Source organism: Colobus angolensis, unplaced genomic scaffold, assembly GCF_000951035.1.
Source record: "Colobus angolensis palliatus isolate OR3802 unplaced genomic scaffold, Cang.pa_1.0 Scaffold413, whole genome shotgun sequence".
Lineage (NCBI taxonomy): Eukaryota > Metazoa > Chordata > Mammalia > Primates > Cercopithecidae > Colobus > Colobus angolensis.
Window position 1 is genome coordinate 1637384 of NW_012117522.1, and position 17511 is coordinate 1654894.

At 40.8% G+C, this 17511-nt stretch overlaps 1 protein-coding gene across 8 annotated transcripts in view; it reads right to left on the minus strand.

Annotated features, from left to right (window-relative positions):
* Positions 1-17511, minus strand: part of ZNF512 (zinc finger protein 512) — a 38923-nt gene that overhangs the window by 19130 nt on the left and 2282 nt on the right. For 3 of the 8 annotated variants that reach the window (XM_011956317.1, XM_011956314.1, XM_011956319.1), the window contains 7 exons: positions 5736-5920; positions 4282-4377; positions 3909-3992; positions 3146-3270; positions 2514-2600; positions 1560-1658; positions 814-981 (listed from right to left, as the gene is read on the minus strand). In XM_011956317.1, coding sequence (XP_011811707.1) covers positions 814-981; positions 1560-1658; positions 2514-2600; positions 3146-3270; positions 3909-3992; positions 4282-4377; positions 5736-5781 — 705 coding nt within the window. In that variant the 5' untranslated portion in view covers positions 5782-5920. Of the gene's footprint in view, positions 1-813; positions 982-1559; positions 1659-2513; positions 2601-3145; positions 3271-3908; positions 3993-4281; positions 4378-5735; positions 5924-17511 lie in introns of all 8 variants that reach the window. The other 5 variants (XM_011956316.1, XM_011956313.1, XM_011956318.1 and 2 more) reach the window with 3 other exon arrangements.

Genomic DNA, 17511 nt, shown 5'->3' on the forward strand with positions numbered 1-17511 from the left:
CAACATGGTGAAACCCCGTCTCTACTAAAAATACAAAAATTAGCTGGGCGTGGTGGCACGTGCCTATAATCCCAGCTATTTGGGAAGCTGAGGTGGGAGAATCACTTGAACCTGGGAGGCAGAGGTTGCAGTGAGCCAAGAGTGCTCTACAGCACTCCAGCACGGGCAATGGAGGGAAAGTCCGTCTCAAAAATATATAAATACATAAACTAATTAAGTAATGGGCTGGGCACGGTGGCTCACACCTATAATCCCAGCACTTTGGGAGGTCAAGATAAGAGGATAGCTTGAGGCCAGGAGTTCGAGACTGGTCTGTGCTACATAATGAGACACCTGTCTCTACAAAAAACGAAAAACAAAAAAATTAGCTGGGCATGTGGCGCAAGCCTGTAGTCCTGGCTACTTAGGAGCCTGAGGCAAGAAGATGGCTTGAGCCCAAGAGTTCGAGGCTGCAGTGAGCTATGATCCCACCACTGCACTCAAGTCTGAGACAGCAAGATCTTGTCTCTTAAAGAAAAAAATATATATATATATAAAATATATATACACTATATAAAAATATATGATATAAAATATATAATAATGAGTTTACTTCTGCCTGGACTATACTTTGAATTTTGACTTATCTAACCTAATGTTCAAAAGGCAGAAATAAGAAAAGGACAAAGAAAGAACAAAGAAGAGCGAACACAAGCATTCAGAGACTAAAAGAGGATACAAATGAGGAACCAAACACATATGGGAAGATAGAGGGCTAAGGACTCACCACCAAATACATCCCCATGCAGGGTATAGAAAGGAATCAGTACTCACAGGCCCATGCTCTGACCTCAGGTGATACGCAAGTCCAGCCTTCGACCTATATGGTTTTCCACAGTGGTGACATTTCAGGGTCATCTTTTCCAGCTCTGCAGCCCCTTTGCCACATTTTCTAACATGGTAAAGATATCCCATGATGCTGGTGAAGCTACTGGAGCAACTCTGAACACAGGAGAGAAGCCTAAACTATAATCTTACATCTTTTGACATGATCCCTAAATTTCTCAACAGCCATAAAGCATGCACCACCACAAAATACAAATAGACCCTCTGATTTCAATAGACACTCTCCAACATCTCCCATCGGCACAACCCTTCCTTGTCTCTGGCCATCCTATGGTTGAAAATCAACCATGATTTTCAATCAGCTTAGTAGCCCTTGATAAACTACAACTGTGCATCTACTCTATGTCACAGCTTTCTCTTTGGTCTGTGATTCAACCCCATCCCAATATCAAATACCCAGAAATTTATACCAAAGTTCAGCACAGTGAAGGGTCACTGGGATCCTCTTCATCACATTAAAAAATGGATGGTAAGGAAACCCCATTAAACAAAGGGAAGGGGAATAAAAATAATTTTTTGGAAATGAGGAAGAAAATAAAGAACTATTAATGATTCAAGAGACCAAAATAGTGCAGAATTAGGAAGTCAACAATGAGGAAGAGAAGAAATGGAAAGAACAGAAGACGTTGACCTGAGAATTCAGGGAGAAGGAACTGCTGTCCTTGGGCCCTTACCTCACGCATGCACCTGAGCTTTCCCAGTCTCTTTAGAACTGTTCGGAGCCTTTCCCTCTCAGTTGGCTCATCTATTTCATCTCCGGCTTTCAAAATGGGCTAGAAATCAAGAGAAGCAAACAAGATGATGATTCATGTAAAAGATAATATCAGATAATATTAGGGAAAAAAAATATCAGAGGAGAATCAAGGTTTGGACTGGCAGCTAAGCTGGTGCTAATGAAGCCCAAGTTATCTGACTCCTGGCTTTCTCCATCTTCTCCTGAACAAAGGAAGTGAAGATAATGGAAATAAGAGTTCTGAGCCTCTACCTCCCAGGATACGAACCTTTGGAGACAACCTAAACACACAAATATTTATGGATTCATGCAAAGGTTTCGTTGTGCATTAACTCTTTTATCAAAAGGCTCTTGTTACTCACACCCTTATAAAATCCCAGAGCCATCTGCACTGAGATATCTACACTCACGTAAGTAAAAGACATCCAGGCTGGGCACAGTAGCTCACGCCTGTAATCCCAGAACTTCGGCAGGCCAAAGAGGGCGGATCACCTGAGGTCAGGAGTTTGAGACCAGCCTGGCCAACGTGGTGAAACTCAGTCTCTACTAAAAATACAAAAAATTGCTGGGCGCAGTGGCTCACGCCTGTAATCCCAGCACTTTGGGAGGCCAAGGCAGGCAGATCACCTGAGGTCGGGAGGTCAAGACCAGCCTGACCAACATGGAGAAACCCCCATCTCTACTAAAAATACAAAATCAGCCGAGTGTGGTGGCACATGCCTGTAATCCCAGCTACTTGGGAGGCTGAGGCAGGACAATAGTTTGAACCCAGGAGGTGGAGGTTGCAGTAAGCCGAGATCATGCCACTGCACTCCAGTCTGGGCGACAGAGTGAGACTCCATCTCAAAAAAAAAAAGACATCCAAACACTCACAAAAGACAGAAGACACTCTTACCAGACTATTATGATTTGCCATGACGTGATACTTCATCCCTGCCAGTGAACGAAGTTGTTTCCCACAATGATGACAAGTAAACATTTCCTAGAAGGAAAAATACTGCTCAGTGCTAGGTTGTTCCACAGAGAAACAGAATGTCACCAAGTCCTACTAAAATGCTTTCATCTATGTCTCCTTTATTTCTCAACCTCAATAGTCATTATATCTCAAAATCCCAGAAACTCAGTGTCATGTCTTCAAGGGCAAAATACAGGCAATTCACTTATAAAATCATAAGAATTACCATTAACTGAATGCCAATATTTGCCAAGTAATGGGCTAGGCACTTAGCCCTGTGTTATTCTTTCTTATCCTCTCATGGACTACATAAGGTTTTTGTTATTTTGTATTTATTATTTTTTCTCTATTTTACAAATGAAACTGAAGCCTATATATAAAAAGCTAAATGTCACACTAGTATGTGGCTAAGAGAAGACTCAAACCTAACTCTGTCAGATCCAAAGCCTATGTTTCCTTCATTATACAATGCTGCTTTTCATCCATTATAACCAGCATATCTAACACAGCAAAAGAGGTCTAAAGTTTGGGTAAAAATATCGTAACAGTTATGAAACGCCAAAATATCTAACCTGCTTGCAGTTTTCCATGTGTTTCTTTAAACCCTCTATGGTCTTCCTCCCCACTGCCTGGCAGGTAGGGCAGGAGACACTGCCTTTATCAACGATTTCTAAGTACCACTGCTCCTCCAAACTGCCTACAAAGGAGAGAAAGAAACACTTTGTAATCTGCAGTATTCTCCAGAAACAAAAAGCATAATCCCACGATTTAGGAAAAGTATCATAAAATGGTTTTTCCTTTTCCTGGCAGACTGCAATGAAGAGACTCTTGTTGGGTGTAACTTCTAAAAGTAGTATTTTTTTAGACAGTGAAGAGTTTCTGAAAACTCCTACTCATTTCACCACGATAAAAACCACCTGAGAACCACTCCAAAGCCCAGTGGCTTCAAGAATTAGGCAGCAACATTTTTCACCACAGGATATAACAATAGGATACTGAGAAATGTCACAGTCTGTCTGCTGAGTGTTTCTTGTGTGCCTGAGACTATGCTAAATGTTTTTATCCATTTAATTTTCACAACAACTCTGACTGCCTTTATTACCCCTATTCATAGACAGGGAAACTGAGGCAAGAGGAAGTTAAACAAATTAAGGCAGGTCACAAAGTTAATGAAGAGCCAAAACTTGAGCAAAGGTCTCTCTGACTCCAAACTCGGGCACTTAGTAACTGCCTCCTTAAAGAAATGCTTTAGTACCTCATTCCTTCACAGACAACACCAACAACAAATCAGAGTGTGAGAACTATATCCCACAAAACTTCCAAAAGAAAACATACCTGCTGCATAAACTGGCGGTTCCTTCCGAATACGACGGGCCTGGGATTTGGGATTGGGCTGAGTTTTAGGCCGTTGCTTCCTCCCTGACACAAGACAGAAACTTGAAGCCCAGCACATCACCCTTGCTAATACCAAAATCTCTTCCCTCTACTCCTCTTCAACACCCTATTTCCCAGTCCCTCAACCGACTGACTGCCTGTCATGACAGAATGAAAGGGTATAATGAGGCAGGATGGAGGCCATTCCCTCCCAAACAATTGAAAGGGCTCAGAGGTCACTGAAGGGCTCAAACTAAGGCTTCTCTTTCCTTTATCCTCAAAGAATAAAGCTCAGTCACCCAGGGAAAAAGAAGTAGAAAAGTTACTGCCTTACCATAAAGCTTATGCTTCTTCTGAGGAAATTCTCGATAGTCTTCATCTTCTTCCTGCCTGGGTTTCCTTTTTCCCTTGGCTGATACTCCACCTGACCCTGAAGTACCATACAAAAACAAAACAAAAACTCAGCACACTTTGTAAATGAACACCTAGGCCTGTCCTCAAAATATCACTCACAAGACCATCAGTGGGAAAGATCATCAGTGAACACAGGCCTCAGAGAAATGTCTGTAACGTTTTTAGGGAAGTTGGTATAACTTCTCATTAACTGACCCAATCCCCCTTTCTTTTTATATTGTTATCTATCCCAAATCATTCATTGTTCCTTATGAATAATAAGGGCATTCAAGCAATGTGTTTTGCTTAATCTTGATTTGAGGCTAACAAGAGGGTAAGAATTGCTCAAGATAGCGGGCTAGCTACCAAGGACTCTTGAGACTGTGACCATCTAGAATATTCTCCCCTGAATAACCCTTACACCAGCCCCTAAATCATCAACAGAGGATCAAACTAGAAGAAAAGGGGGGCCGGGCGCCGTGGCTCACATCTGTAATCCCAGCACTTTGGGGGGCCAAAGTGGGAGGATTACCTGAGGTTGGGAGTTCAAGACTGGCCTGATCAACAGGGAGAAACCCATCTCTACTAAAAATACAAAATTAGCCAGGCGTGTGGTGGCACATGCCTATAATTCCAGCTATTCGGGAGCCTGAGGCAGGAGAATTGCTTGAACCCAGGAGGCAGAGGGTGTGGTGAGCCGAGATTGAGTCACTGCACTCTAGCCTGGGCAACAAGAGTGAAACTCCATCTCAAAAAAAAAAAAGAAAAAGAAAAAAAAGAAGAGAAGGAGAAGGAGAAGGAGAAGAAGAAGAAGAAGACAAGGAGGAGAAAGTTCAAATCCTACAAAGAGGAAAATCAAATGCTAAGTATAACCTAGAGGAGTAAGATTAGCAGAATTTCACTCTATCACATAGCAGTTCATGAAGCTAAGGGGACAGGATGCAATAGCCTAACACCTTAAATTTTTTTAAATCACTAATGAGAAACAACTATGTGGCATTTAATAGTCTTTTTTTTTTTGAGATGGAGCCTTGCTCTGTCGCCCAGGCTGGAGTGGAGTGGTGCGATCTCAGCTCACTGCAAGCTCCGCCTCCCGGGTTCACCCCATTCTCCTGCCTCAGCCACCCGAGTAGCTGGGACTACAGGCGCCCGCCGCCCGGCCCGGCTAATTTTTTGTATTTTTTAGTAGATACGGGGTTTCACCATGTTAGCCACGATGGTCTCGATCTCCTGACCTCATGATCCGCCCACCTCGGCCTCCCAAAGTACTGGGATTACAGGCGTGAGCCACCACACCCAGCCGGCATTTAATACTCTTAAGAGGTATTTACAACAATCTCAAACTATAACTTTAGGAAGTGACCCGTCTTTGGATTAAAACACTGATATTGATACCTTCAACATGAGAAGTAGCAGCTGGCTTGATCCTTCTCATCTTCATCCAGTAGGTAGATTTTCGGAAAGATGCTGGAAAATCACTCACTGGTTCACACGAAGAGGCAGACGATGAACCACTTAAGGAGTCATCATGAGGGATAGTGTACTGGAAACTATTATCCTTTATGGAGCACTGGGTCCTGCTACTAATACAACATAAAAATATATACCACAAAGGAAGGTCTGGAGCAAAATTTCTATACATTCTTTTATATTATAACCAAGTTAGTTACCTGTGCAGAAAACTAAGAAGCCTGCTATAAAAACAGAATGTAAGTTGTAATCACCTAACAATAACAATAGTTGATCTAACACAACATGTACAATTATTATCACACTTCATTGTAATCAGAAAGAGTAAGCAGTACATACAATGATCACTTTGCAGCCCAACTAGACATTCCTTCCTAGATTTATCTAAGAAAAGAAAGTAGGTGAAGCAATAAAGTGTTCTGTGACCCTTCGGAAGTCTCCCTGGATTTGTAACCTGGTATGTCCCAGCCTATCTCTTTCTCTGACAGAGGGACGGTAACTAAAGGGTATCTCTAAGGAAAAAGAATAGTCTGTAGGCCCTAATCTGACCCATCTTCCTTCTCCCTCAGCATTCTCCCTAAAACCTGATGCCCTATCTTATTTAGGCAACATGACACTTAGCTTCCACAGCTAAAGGATGGATGCTATCTTGCATGAATTAATCTGGCCAGAGATTTCTGGTATACAGCTAAATCCAGATTCCAAAATCTAAGATCAGTCAGTATGACAGTTAAAAAACATTACTCTCTAACTACAAAGCATCAGACACTCTTCTAGGTGGCTCAAGATGCAATAGAGCAGCAGTTCTCCAAGAGTGGTCTAAGGACTCCTAGAACCTCCCTTTTCCAGCTAAATACCTGTGAGGCCTACTTTAGATTTATGGTTCAGAAAGATCCTTCTGGCTGCTCTATGGAGACAGACCATGGGAGAAAGAGTATACAAAAGGAAAAAAGTTAACTTGAATTGGCAGATTCAAGATAACACTTTAGATGTAGAGCTAATAAGAATTACACATAGAGAGGTTTGTTTGTGACAGCAGGGAGTTGGAAGTAACACAGTGACCATCCTTGTGAAATGTGATAGATGCCTACTATGGAATACTATGTTGCTGTTAGAAGCAATAAACCAATTCTACATATAGAGACATGAACATAACTAAAAAAGATACTGTTGAATGGAAAAAGAAACAAAACAGTATCTCTAGCACAATGTGTCAGTTCAGCAAGCTAAAAACAAATCTACACATAAAGCAGCTTATTTTAAAGCTTATTTTTAAAGGAGTCATAAATATTTAAGGGCAAACATCACACTTGTTTATACAGTTTCCTCTAGGAGGGAGGGGATGGAAATGGGGATGAATAAACATAACAGAGACTGGTTATGTCAGTATGTTACAGACAGGGAAGAATGAGTTTCGGCTCTCCACACATGAGGTCCAATAACACAAATTCAATACACAGAAGTCCTGGCTCTGGAGGGGCGCTAAGCCCACTAAGGCCCACCCCTCCTACTCACTGGACTCTGTAAAGCAAACAAAAACAAGTAAATTGCACAGGCGAGTCAAAGTTGGGAGAAGTGACCCAAATGGGGTGAGTTTTCCAGTTCTGTCTTTTTCCCTCAAGTATGAATTTGCAATGAGGATGAACCCCACTTTCAGAGCAGCATGGGCAGCTTTAATTCTAGAAAATCCCTTCTTTCTGACCAGGTGAATCAGGAAAAAAGGTCCCTGCGGACCAGAGTGGGGGGACTGGGGTGGGGGGAATGCTGGAGAGAAAACAGGCAAAAAAGAGAATCCCTTAATTCAGTGTATGAATCCACACAAGTCACAACTTAACCTTAGACATGAATGTGTGGCATATATCCATGCGTACCAGCCTAGCAAAGACTCTGAAAACCAAAATGAGATTTGAACTCTAATGTGACCCAAACCAAAGCAGCAAAAGCCTGGAGAACTGAAACAAGATTGGAAACACCTGCAGAAGTCTCAGACCAGCCCCTGAGCTATTCACGTTTGGGACAGCCCAAATCATCACAGCAAAGACATCAAGAACAGAACTGAGATTTTAACCAATGCCTCCAAAAGCAAGACAGAAGTTCTGGCCTGAACCTGAAGCAGGGTTGCCTGCTAAAACAGAAATAGCAACATTCCCCAGAAGAATTATAATAGGACCCAAAATCTACACAAAAAGTATTCACAATGATGAGGATAAATTCCAAAATTATGCAACACACAAAGAACCAGGAAAATGTGAGCAATTTTCAAAGGAACAGATGACCAAAACATGCCAACCCCAAGGTGATCCAGATGTTGGGACTATCAAATACTTTCAATAAAAAAGAAATGAAGGAAAAGGTAGGAATCATCAGCAGAAAAAGAAACCGTAAAAAAGAACCAAATGAAGTCTTAGAACTGAAAAATACAGTATCTGAAATACAAATTCATCAGATAGGTTCAGTAATAGAATGGAGATGACAGAGGAAAGCGTCTGTGAACTTGAAGACCGTTCAATAGAAATGACCCAGTCTCCACCAGGTATGGTGGCTCCCACCTGTAATCCCAGCACTTTGGGAGGCCAACGTGGGCAGATCACAAGGTCAGGAGTTCGAGACCAGCCTGACCAACCTCGTGAAACCCTGCCTCTACTAAAAATACAAAAAAATTAGCTGGGCCTGGTGGCAGGTGCCTGTAATCTCAGCTACTCAGGAAGCAGGAGAATGGCTTGAACCCAGGAGGTGGAGGTTGCAGTGAGCAGAGATCGCGCCACTGCACTCCAGCCTGGGCGACAGTGCGAGATTCCGTTTCAAAAAAATAAAAAATAATAATTAAAAAAAAAAAAAGTCTGAAGAACAAAGAGAAAAAAGACTGAAAAACAGTCAACAGAACCCTAATACCAAAAGTTTTAACTTAAGTGTAGTTGTAATCCCAGAGGAGAGGCAAAAGATACTAAGGCAGAAAAATACATTTGAAAAAAAAAAATGGTGGAAAATCCCCCACATTTGGTCAGATATAAATTTACAGATTCAAGGAGTTCAACAAACACCAAATAGGATAACTCAGAGAAAAACATACGAAGACACATCTTTTTGTTTTGTTTTGAAACACAGTCTCATTCTGTTCTCCAGGCCAGAGTGCAGTAGCCCATGGCTCACTGCAGCTTGGACCTCTCTGGCTCAAGTGATCCTCCCACTTCACCATACCCGAGTAGCTGGGACCACAGGTGCACACCATCATATCCACTAAATTTTGTGTTTTTTCGTAGAGACAGGGTCTTGTTATGTTGCCCAGGTTGGTCCAAAGCACTTTTTTTCTTTTTTTTGAGACAGGGTCTCACTCTGTCACTCAGGCTGGAGTGTAGTAGCTCAAGCACAGCCTCCACCTCCCAGGCTTAAACAATCCTCCAACCTCAGCCTCCTGAGTAGCTGAGACCACAAGTGTGCGCCACGCCACGGTACCCAGCTCATTCTTTTTCGTGTGTGTGTAGACACGGGGTCTCACTTCGTTGTCCAGGCTGGTCTTAAACTCCTGTGCTCAAGCAATCTTCCTACCTCAGCCTCCCAAAGTGCTGGGATTACAGGCATGAGCCACGGTACCCAACCAAGAGACATCTTAATGAAACTATTCAGCCAGGAAGGGGAGGGGAGAGATGGGGGAGTGAAAAGAGGAAAAAAAGAAAAAGAATATAAATGTATTGGCCGGGCGTGGTGGCTCACGCCTATAATCCCAGCACTTTGGGAGGCCGAGGCAGGTGGATCACCTGAGGTCAGGAGTTCGAGACCAGCTTGACCAACATAGAGAAACCCCGTCTCTACTAAAAATACAAAATTAGCTGGGCATGGTGGCACATGCCTGTAATCCCAGCTACTAGGTAGGCTGAGGCAGAAGAATCACTTGAACCTGGGAAGCAGAGGTTGTGGTGAGCCAAGATCGTGGCATTTGTACTCCAGCCTGGGCAACAAGCGAAACTCCGTTTCAAAAAAAAAAAAGGTAAATATGGTAAATTATATAAGTATACTTTACTTCAATAAAAAATAAACTAGGCCAGGCGTTGTGGCTCACACCTGTAATCCCAGCACTTTGGGAGGCCAAGGCAGGCAGATCACTCAAGGTCAGGAGTTAGAGACCAGCCTGGCCAACATGGTGAAACCCCACCTCTACTAAAATACAAAAATTAGCTAGGTGTGGTGGTGGGTGCCTGTAGTCCCAGCTACTTGGGAGGCTGAGACAGGAGAATCACTTGAACCTGGGAAGCAGAGGATGCAGTGAGCTGAGATCATGCCACTGCACTCCAGCCGCCCTGGGCAACAGAGCAAGACTCCATCTCAAAAAAACCAAAAAAATTTAAAAAAAAAAAAAAAAAACTAAGCTGGGTGCAATGGCTCAAGCCTGTAATCCCAGCACTTTAGGAGGCTGAGGCAGGCAGATCCCTTGAGCTCAGGAATTCAAGACCAGCCTGGGCAACATGGCAAAACCCTATCTCTATTAAAAATATAAAAAATTAGCCAGTTGTGGTGGGGGGCACCTGTAGTCCCAGTTACTCAGCAGGCTGAGGTGGGAGAATCACCTGAGCCCAGGAGGACGAGGCTGCAGTGAGCAGAGGTTGCACCACTGCACTCCAGCCTGGGCAACGGGAGTTAGATCCTGTTTCAAAATAACTTTTCTAAATAAATAAGAAACCATTCAAAGCCAAAGATTTTGTTTTAAACTAGAAAGCTTCAGAAAAGTGACATACTACATGACAGGAAATGATTTAAATGACCATGGGTTTCTCAACAGAAACCAAGAATGCCAGAAGACAGTACAGTATCTTTAAAATTGGACCAGTGTAATGGCTCACACTTGTAATCCTAACACTTTGGGAGGCCAAGGCAGGGAGACTGTTTGAGCCCACAAGTTCAAGACCAGCTTAGGCAACATAGCAAGATCTTGTCTCTACAAAAAATAATTTGAAGGCTGGACGTGGTGGCTCATGCCTGTAATCCCAGCCCTTTGGGAGGCCGAGGCAGGCAGATCACAAGGTCAAGAGATCAAGACCATCCTGGCCAACATGGTGAAACCCCGTCTCTACTAAAAATACAAAAATTAGCTGGGCACGGTGGTGTGTGCCTGTAGTCCCAGCTACTTGGAAGGCTGAGGCAGGAGAAATGCTTGCACCCGGGAGGCGGAGGATGCAGTGAGCCGAGATACGCCACTGTGCTCCAGCCTGGTGACAGAGTGAGACTTCATCTCAAAAAATAATAATTTTAAGAACTTAATTGTACATTTTAAAATAAGTAAAAGAGTGTAACTGGACTGTCTATAACACAAAGGATAAATGCTTGAGGGGATGGATATCCCATTCCCCATGATGTGATTTCACATTGTATGCCTGTATCAAAATATCTCATGTACCACATAAATATATATCCTTACTATGTACCCACAAAAAAATAAAAATAAACAAAATTTAAAGCAATAATCTAGGTGTGGTGCCATGCAACTACAGTCCCAGCTACTCAGGAGGCTAAAGTGGGAGGATCCCTTGAGCTGAGGAATTTGAGGCTTCAGTGAGCTATCACTGCGCCACTGCACTTCAGCCTTGGCAACAGAGTGAGACCCTGTCTCCAAAAAGAAAAAAGAAAAGGAAAAAGAAATATCTTTAAAATCTTGAGAGAAAAAATTTGTGAATTTAGAATTCTAGATTCAGTGAAAATATCCTCAGAAATAAAACTAAGAGAATTCATTGTAAGCAGGCCTGCTCCATAAGAAATGCTAAAACAAATGATTCCAGCTGAAGAAAAATAATACCAGAGAGAAAATTGGATTTTTAAGAATGAAGAAAGAGTAACAGAAATGGTAAACAGGCTGGGGTAGATGGCTCACACCTCTGTAATGTCAGCTACTTGGGAGGCTGAGGTGGGAGGATCACTTGAGCCCAGTAAGCAATGAATGTGCCACCAACTCCAGCCTGGGCAACAGAGCAAGACACTGTCTCTTGAAAATATAAGAGGAGAGGCAGACACGCAGCATTCAAATAATCCAAAAGAAGAAACTCAGGAACAAAAAAACAAGCGATAAACAGAACAAAAAATAAAAGGGTAGACTATCCAACCATATCAATAATTAATTTAAATGTTTACAGTCTAAACACTCCAGTTAAAAGTCAGCAATTGACAGAGTAAATTAAAAAGTGATACCCTACTACATGCTACCTACAAGAAGCACACTCTAAAATATAAAGACATCTATAGATTGAAAGTTAGGATGAAAAAAATTGTATCACACAATCAGCAAACATAAGGCTGGAATGAATATTTTAATATCAGATAAAACAGACTTCAAGACAAAGAGTACTGCCAGAGATAAAAAGAGACACTTCATAATGACAAAAGTGTCAAATCATTGGGAAGACATAATTACCCACTGTATGTGCCTAATAATAGAGCCTCAAAGTACACAAAGCGAAAACTGACAGAATTACAGGGAAAAATAGACAATTCCACAATCCTAGCAGAAAATTTAAGACCTCCCTCTTTCAGCAATTGATACTAGACAAAAATTCAGTAAAAGATGAAAATTATCTGAACTGCACTATTAGCCACCTTGCTCTGGTTAACATTTACACAACACTACATCTAACAACTGCAGGATACATATTCTTTTCAAGTGCACATTGTGCATTCATTAAGCTAGATCTTACGCTGGGCCATCAACTTTAACTTTTATTAAAAGGATGAGAATTACACAGTGTATTCTCTGACCACATTGGATCAACTTAGGAATCAATAATAGGAAGATATCTAAAAACAAAAAACACAAAAAATCCAAATATCTGCAAATTAAATGATCTCCTTCTAAATAATTCATAGGTCCAAAATGAAATCACAAATGAAATTTGAAAATATTTTACACTGAAAAACAACAAAAATATGCATAACAACATTTGTAGGATGCAACTAAAGCAATACTTGGAAAGAAACTTAAAGCTCTAAATGCTTATACTAGAAAAGATCTAAAATCAATGATTTAAGATTTCACCTTAAGATACCTTAAAAGGAAAAGCAAAGTAAACCAAAGAAAAGGTAAGAAGAGAAACCCATGAACTAGAAAACAGACAACAGGGGAAATGTGGTTCTTTGAAATGATCACAAAATTGACAACCCTGTAGCTAGACTGATCAACAAAAAAAGATACTACAAATAACCAATATCAGAAATGAAAGAGGGGTTATCGCAGATTATGTAGACATTAAGTAATAATATACTTTAAATAACTTCATGCTAATCTATGGAAAAATTACAATGAACAAATTTCTTTAAAAATACTACTTACCAAAACTGACACAAGAAGAAACTGGAAATCTAAGTAGCCTTATATCTATTAAATAAACTGAATTTATGAAATCCTTCCCAAAGTGAAAACTGCAGGCCCATGTAGTTTCACTGCTGAATGCCATTGTAATAGTTTAAAACAAGATCAAAAGGAAAAAAGCAAAACCGTCCCTACTTGCAGATTATATGATTGCTTACAAAATAAATCCCAAGGAATCTACAAAACAATTACTAGAACTAATAAATTAATTTATAAAGTGTCCGGATGATAGCATACAAAGTCAACTGAATACCTATACACTAGCAACAATCAACTAGAAAATGACATTATAAAAATAATACCATTTACAATTACATCAGAATAAGATAATATACCTGGGAACAAATCTAACAAAAGATGTTCAAGACTTTTACAATGAAACTACAACACATTGCTGAGAGTAATTAAGAAGACTTAAATAAAGGGGAAAATATAGCATGTTCATAAATCAGAAAACTTAATATTGTTAAAATAGCAATACTCTCCAAAAGAATCTACAGATTCAATATAATACCAATCAATACTCAGCAAGCTTCTTTTAATAGATATTGGCAACCCAATTCTATACTTTTTATAAAAATGCAAAGAACTGAGAATAACCAAAACAAATTTGAAAAAGAACACTAAAGTTAGAGGACTTACTGATTTCAAGAGTCTAAACAAACACCAATAGAACAGAATAAGGAGAGTCCAGAAACAGACCTACACATATACATGTCCAAGTGAAGTTTGATAAAGGTGCCAAGGCAATTCATTAGAGAAAGAAAACTCTTTCCAACAACCAGGTATACAAATAGAAAAAAAAGCCAACACTGACCCTTACTTACCATATAACATTCACAGAAATTAACTCTAAATGAGTCACAGACCTAAATATAAAACCTATAAAACATCTAGGAGAAAAGACCAGAGAAAATCTTTGCAATTAGGGAGGCAAAAGTTCCTTTTTAATTACTATTATTTCTTAAGACGGAATCTCGCTCTGTTGCCCAGGCTGGAGTGCAGTGGCGCCACCTTGACTCACTACAACCTCCAGGGAGGCAAAGGTTTCTTAAATAGGATACATAAAAGCATGAAACGTAAGAAAAAATGATAAATTTAAACCTTTTTTTTTTTTTTTTGGAGACGGAGTCTGGCTCTGTCGCCCAGGCTGGAGTGCAGTGGCACAATCTCTGCTCACTGCAAGCTCTACTGCCTCCCGGGTTAACGCCATTCACCTGCCTCAGCCTCCCTAGAAGCTGGGACTACAGGCGCCCGCCACCACGCCTGGCTAATTTTTTTGTATTTTTTCAGTAGAGATGGGGTTTCACCGTGTTCGCCAGGATGGTCTCGATCTCCTGACCTCGTGATCCGCCCGCCTCGGCCTCCCAAAGTGCTGGGATTACAGGCGTGAGCCACCACGCCCGGCCGATAAATTTAAACCTTTGCTCTTCAAAAGACATCATTAAGAAAATGAAAAACAAACCAGACTGTAAGGAAATATAATAGACAAAGGAGTTGTATTCAGGATAGATTTTTTTTAAATAACACAATCCAATAAGATAAACCACTTTTTTAAAGGGACAAAAATGTAAACTGACACTTTACAAAAGAAGATACACAAATGGCCAATAAGAATACGAACAGATGAAGGCAGGGCACGGTGGCTCACATCGTTAACCCCACCACTTTGGGAGGCAAAGGTGGGCAGATCACCTGAGGTCAGGAGTTCGAGACCAGCCTGACCAACATGGAGAAACCCTGTCTCTACTAAAAACACAAAATTAGCCGGGCGTGATGGTGCATGACTGTAATCCCAGCTACTCAGGAGGCTGAGGCAGAAGAATCGCTTGAACCGGGGAGGCGGAGGTTGCAGTGAGCCGAGATCGTGTCATTGCACTCCAGCCTGGGCAACAAGAGCGAAACTCTGTCTCAAAAAAATAAAAAATAAAAAAGGATATGAACAGATGCAAAAAAAATTTTTTTTTTTAAGAATACAAACAGATGCTCAACATTATTATTCATATATGATGAATTAAAAACCACAAATTAGGCCAGGTGTGGTGGCTCAACCCTGTAACCCCAGCACTTTGGCAGGCCAAGGAGGGCAGAGCACTTGAGGTCAGGAGTTCAAGACCAGCCTGGCCAACATGCTGAAATCTCATCTCTACTAAAAATACCAAAATTAGTCAGGCATGGTAGTGAACATCTGTAATCCCAGCTACTCAGGAAGCTAAGGCAGGAGAATCAATGGAACCCAGGAGGCAAAGGGTTCGGTGAGCCGAGATCGGGCCACTGCACTCCAGGCTAGGTGACAGAGGGAGACCCTGTCTCAAAAAAAGAAAAAGAAAAGAAAAACACAAAAACCCACGAATTAAACCTACAGTGAAACACCACTATACATCCATTAAATTAGCTAAAATTGAAAAGACTGACTCTCGTACATTGCTGGTAGGAATGCAAAATAATACCACTTTGGAAAGCAGGTAGTATCTTAAAAAGCTAAACATACGCCTGCCATATGAATCAACTAACCTAATGATGGTAAATACCACCTTAGATATTTATCCAAATAAATGAAAGCATTTGTCCACACAAGACTTGTACATGAATGTTCACAGCAGCCTTATTGTTTGACACCCTAAAACTGAAAATAACTCAAATGTCCATCAAGGTAGATGGCTAAACAAATTATGGTACCCATAATGGAATTCTACTCAGCAATAAAAACTATTTTTCATCTCAAAATCATTATTCTGAGTGAAAGAAATCATGAAAAAAATGAGAACATACTGTGTGACTTCACTTATATAAAATCCTAGAATATGCAAACCACTGTACAGTGGTGCCTGTGGACAGGAGTGGAGGAAGAATGGCAAAGAGACATGAACAAACTTTTGAGAGAGATGAAAACGTTTATCATCTTGATTGTGGCAATGGTTTCATGGATACAGACATAGGTCAAAGCTGACCATGGTGTATGCTTTAAATATGTGCAGTCTTTTGTACTCTAATTATACCTCAATAAAGGTATTTTTAAAATTTAATGGATCGGCCGCCCTCTAAGGCCAAAACCTACCATCCCAAACAATGCTAGAAAGACTTGATGGGGCAGGCACAGTGGTTCATGCCTGTAATCCTAGCACTTTGGGAGGCCAAGGTGGGCAAACTGCCTCAGCTCAGGAGTTCAAGACCAGTCTGGGCAACACGGTGAAACCCGTCTCTACTAAAAAAACAAAAACTTAGCCGGGCGCAGTGGTGTGTGCATGTAATCCCAGCTACTCGGGAGGCCAAGGCAGGAGAATTGCTTGAACCCGGGAGGCGGAGGTTGTGGTGAGCCGAGATCATGCCACTGCACTCCAGCCTAGGAGACAGAGCAAGACTCCATCTCCAACAACAACAACAAAAATACCTGAAGGTACCAACAGGCCATTAAGAGCCAAGTCCCATATAACAACTCTTACGAAACTCTCCATGTAGGAATTTCTTACTATCAGTGTAGGACTCAGAAATACAGTACCCATATACCTTCTCATGAATAAGCAAAAGCATACTGAAAAGGCAATAGTTCATATGATCATCATAATTGACTCTTGGAGATTAAGTCAAGGTCGTTAGGGAATCCTTCCTCCAGGTCTCATGTTTTATTTTTAAAGGACTCAACAAAAACAATTCTCAAGTATTTCACAATATCTACCCATCAACCCCAGGACATTTGATTATTTGTAAAAAACCAGATTAAGCTCAAACTTCCCTTTCCATACATATAACAAGAAAAAGTTTTGTTGTGATACAATGACTACCATAATTGTATTTATTTTATAATTTGTTGTCACCAGTGTGGCAACTCTTAGCTTCTGATCACAAACATAAAAAGTTTAGCCTATTTTCAACTCCTTTCTGATCTAGCAAAAATTTTTAAAAGCCCCTAGCTCATTCTTCTACGTGCAATATTTAGATTTCATTAGAAAAGTATTTTAGTTCATCTTGTTATTCTTTGTAAACTTACTTAATTCTACCCAGTCTTTAAAAGCTGGTGTTCTCCATGCTCTACTCTTCTCTGGTCTCACTTCTCACCATTGACTCTCAAATGCCACAATCTCCTAGGAAGCTAGTTAAAAATAAAGATTTCCACGCCCTAAACCCAATGATTCCAAATCTGGTTAATGCATAGGGACTTAATAATCTTATTTTTTAACAATTATCTCTAGGTGACCAAGGTACATACTGAGAAACATCGCTCTAACCACTTTAACTAGAAGAGCCCATTAAAACTCTCAGCTTGTGGAGGAAAACATCATGTTTCCAACTATTTTTTACAGCTGATGATTCCCAACTCTGTATTTCAGACCAGCTGTTCATCTGAGGTCCAAA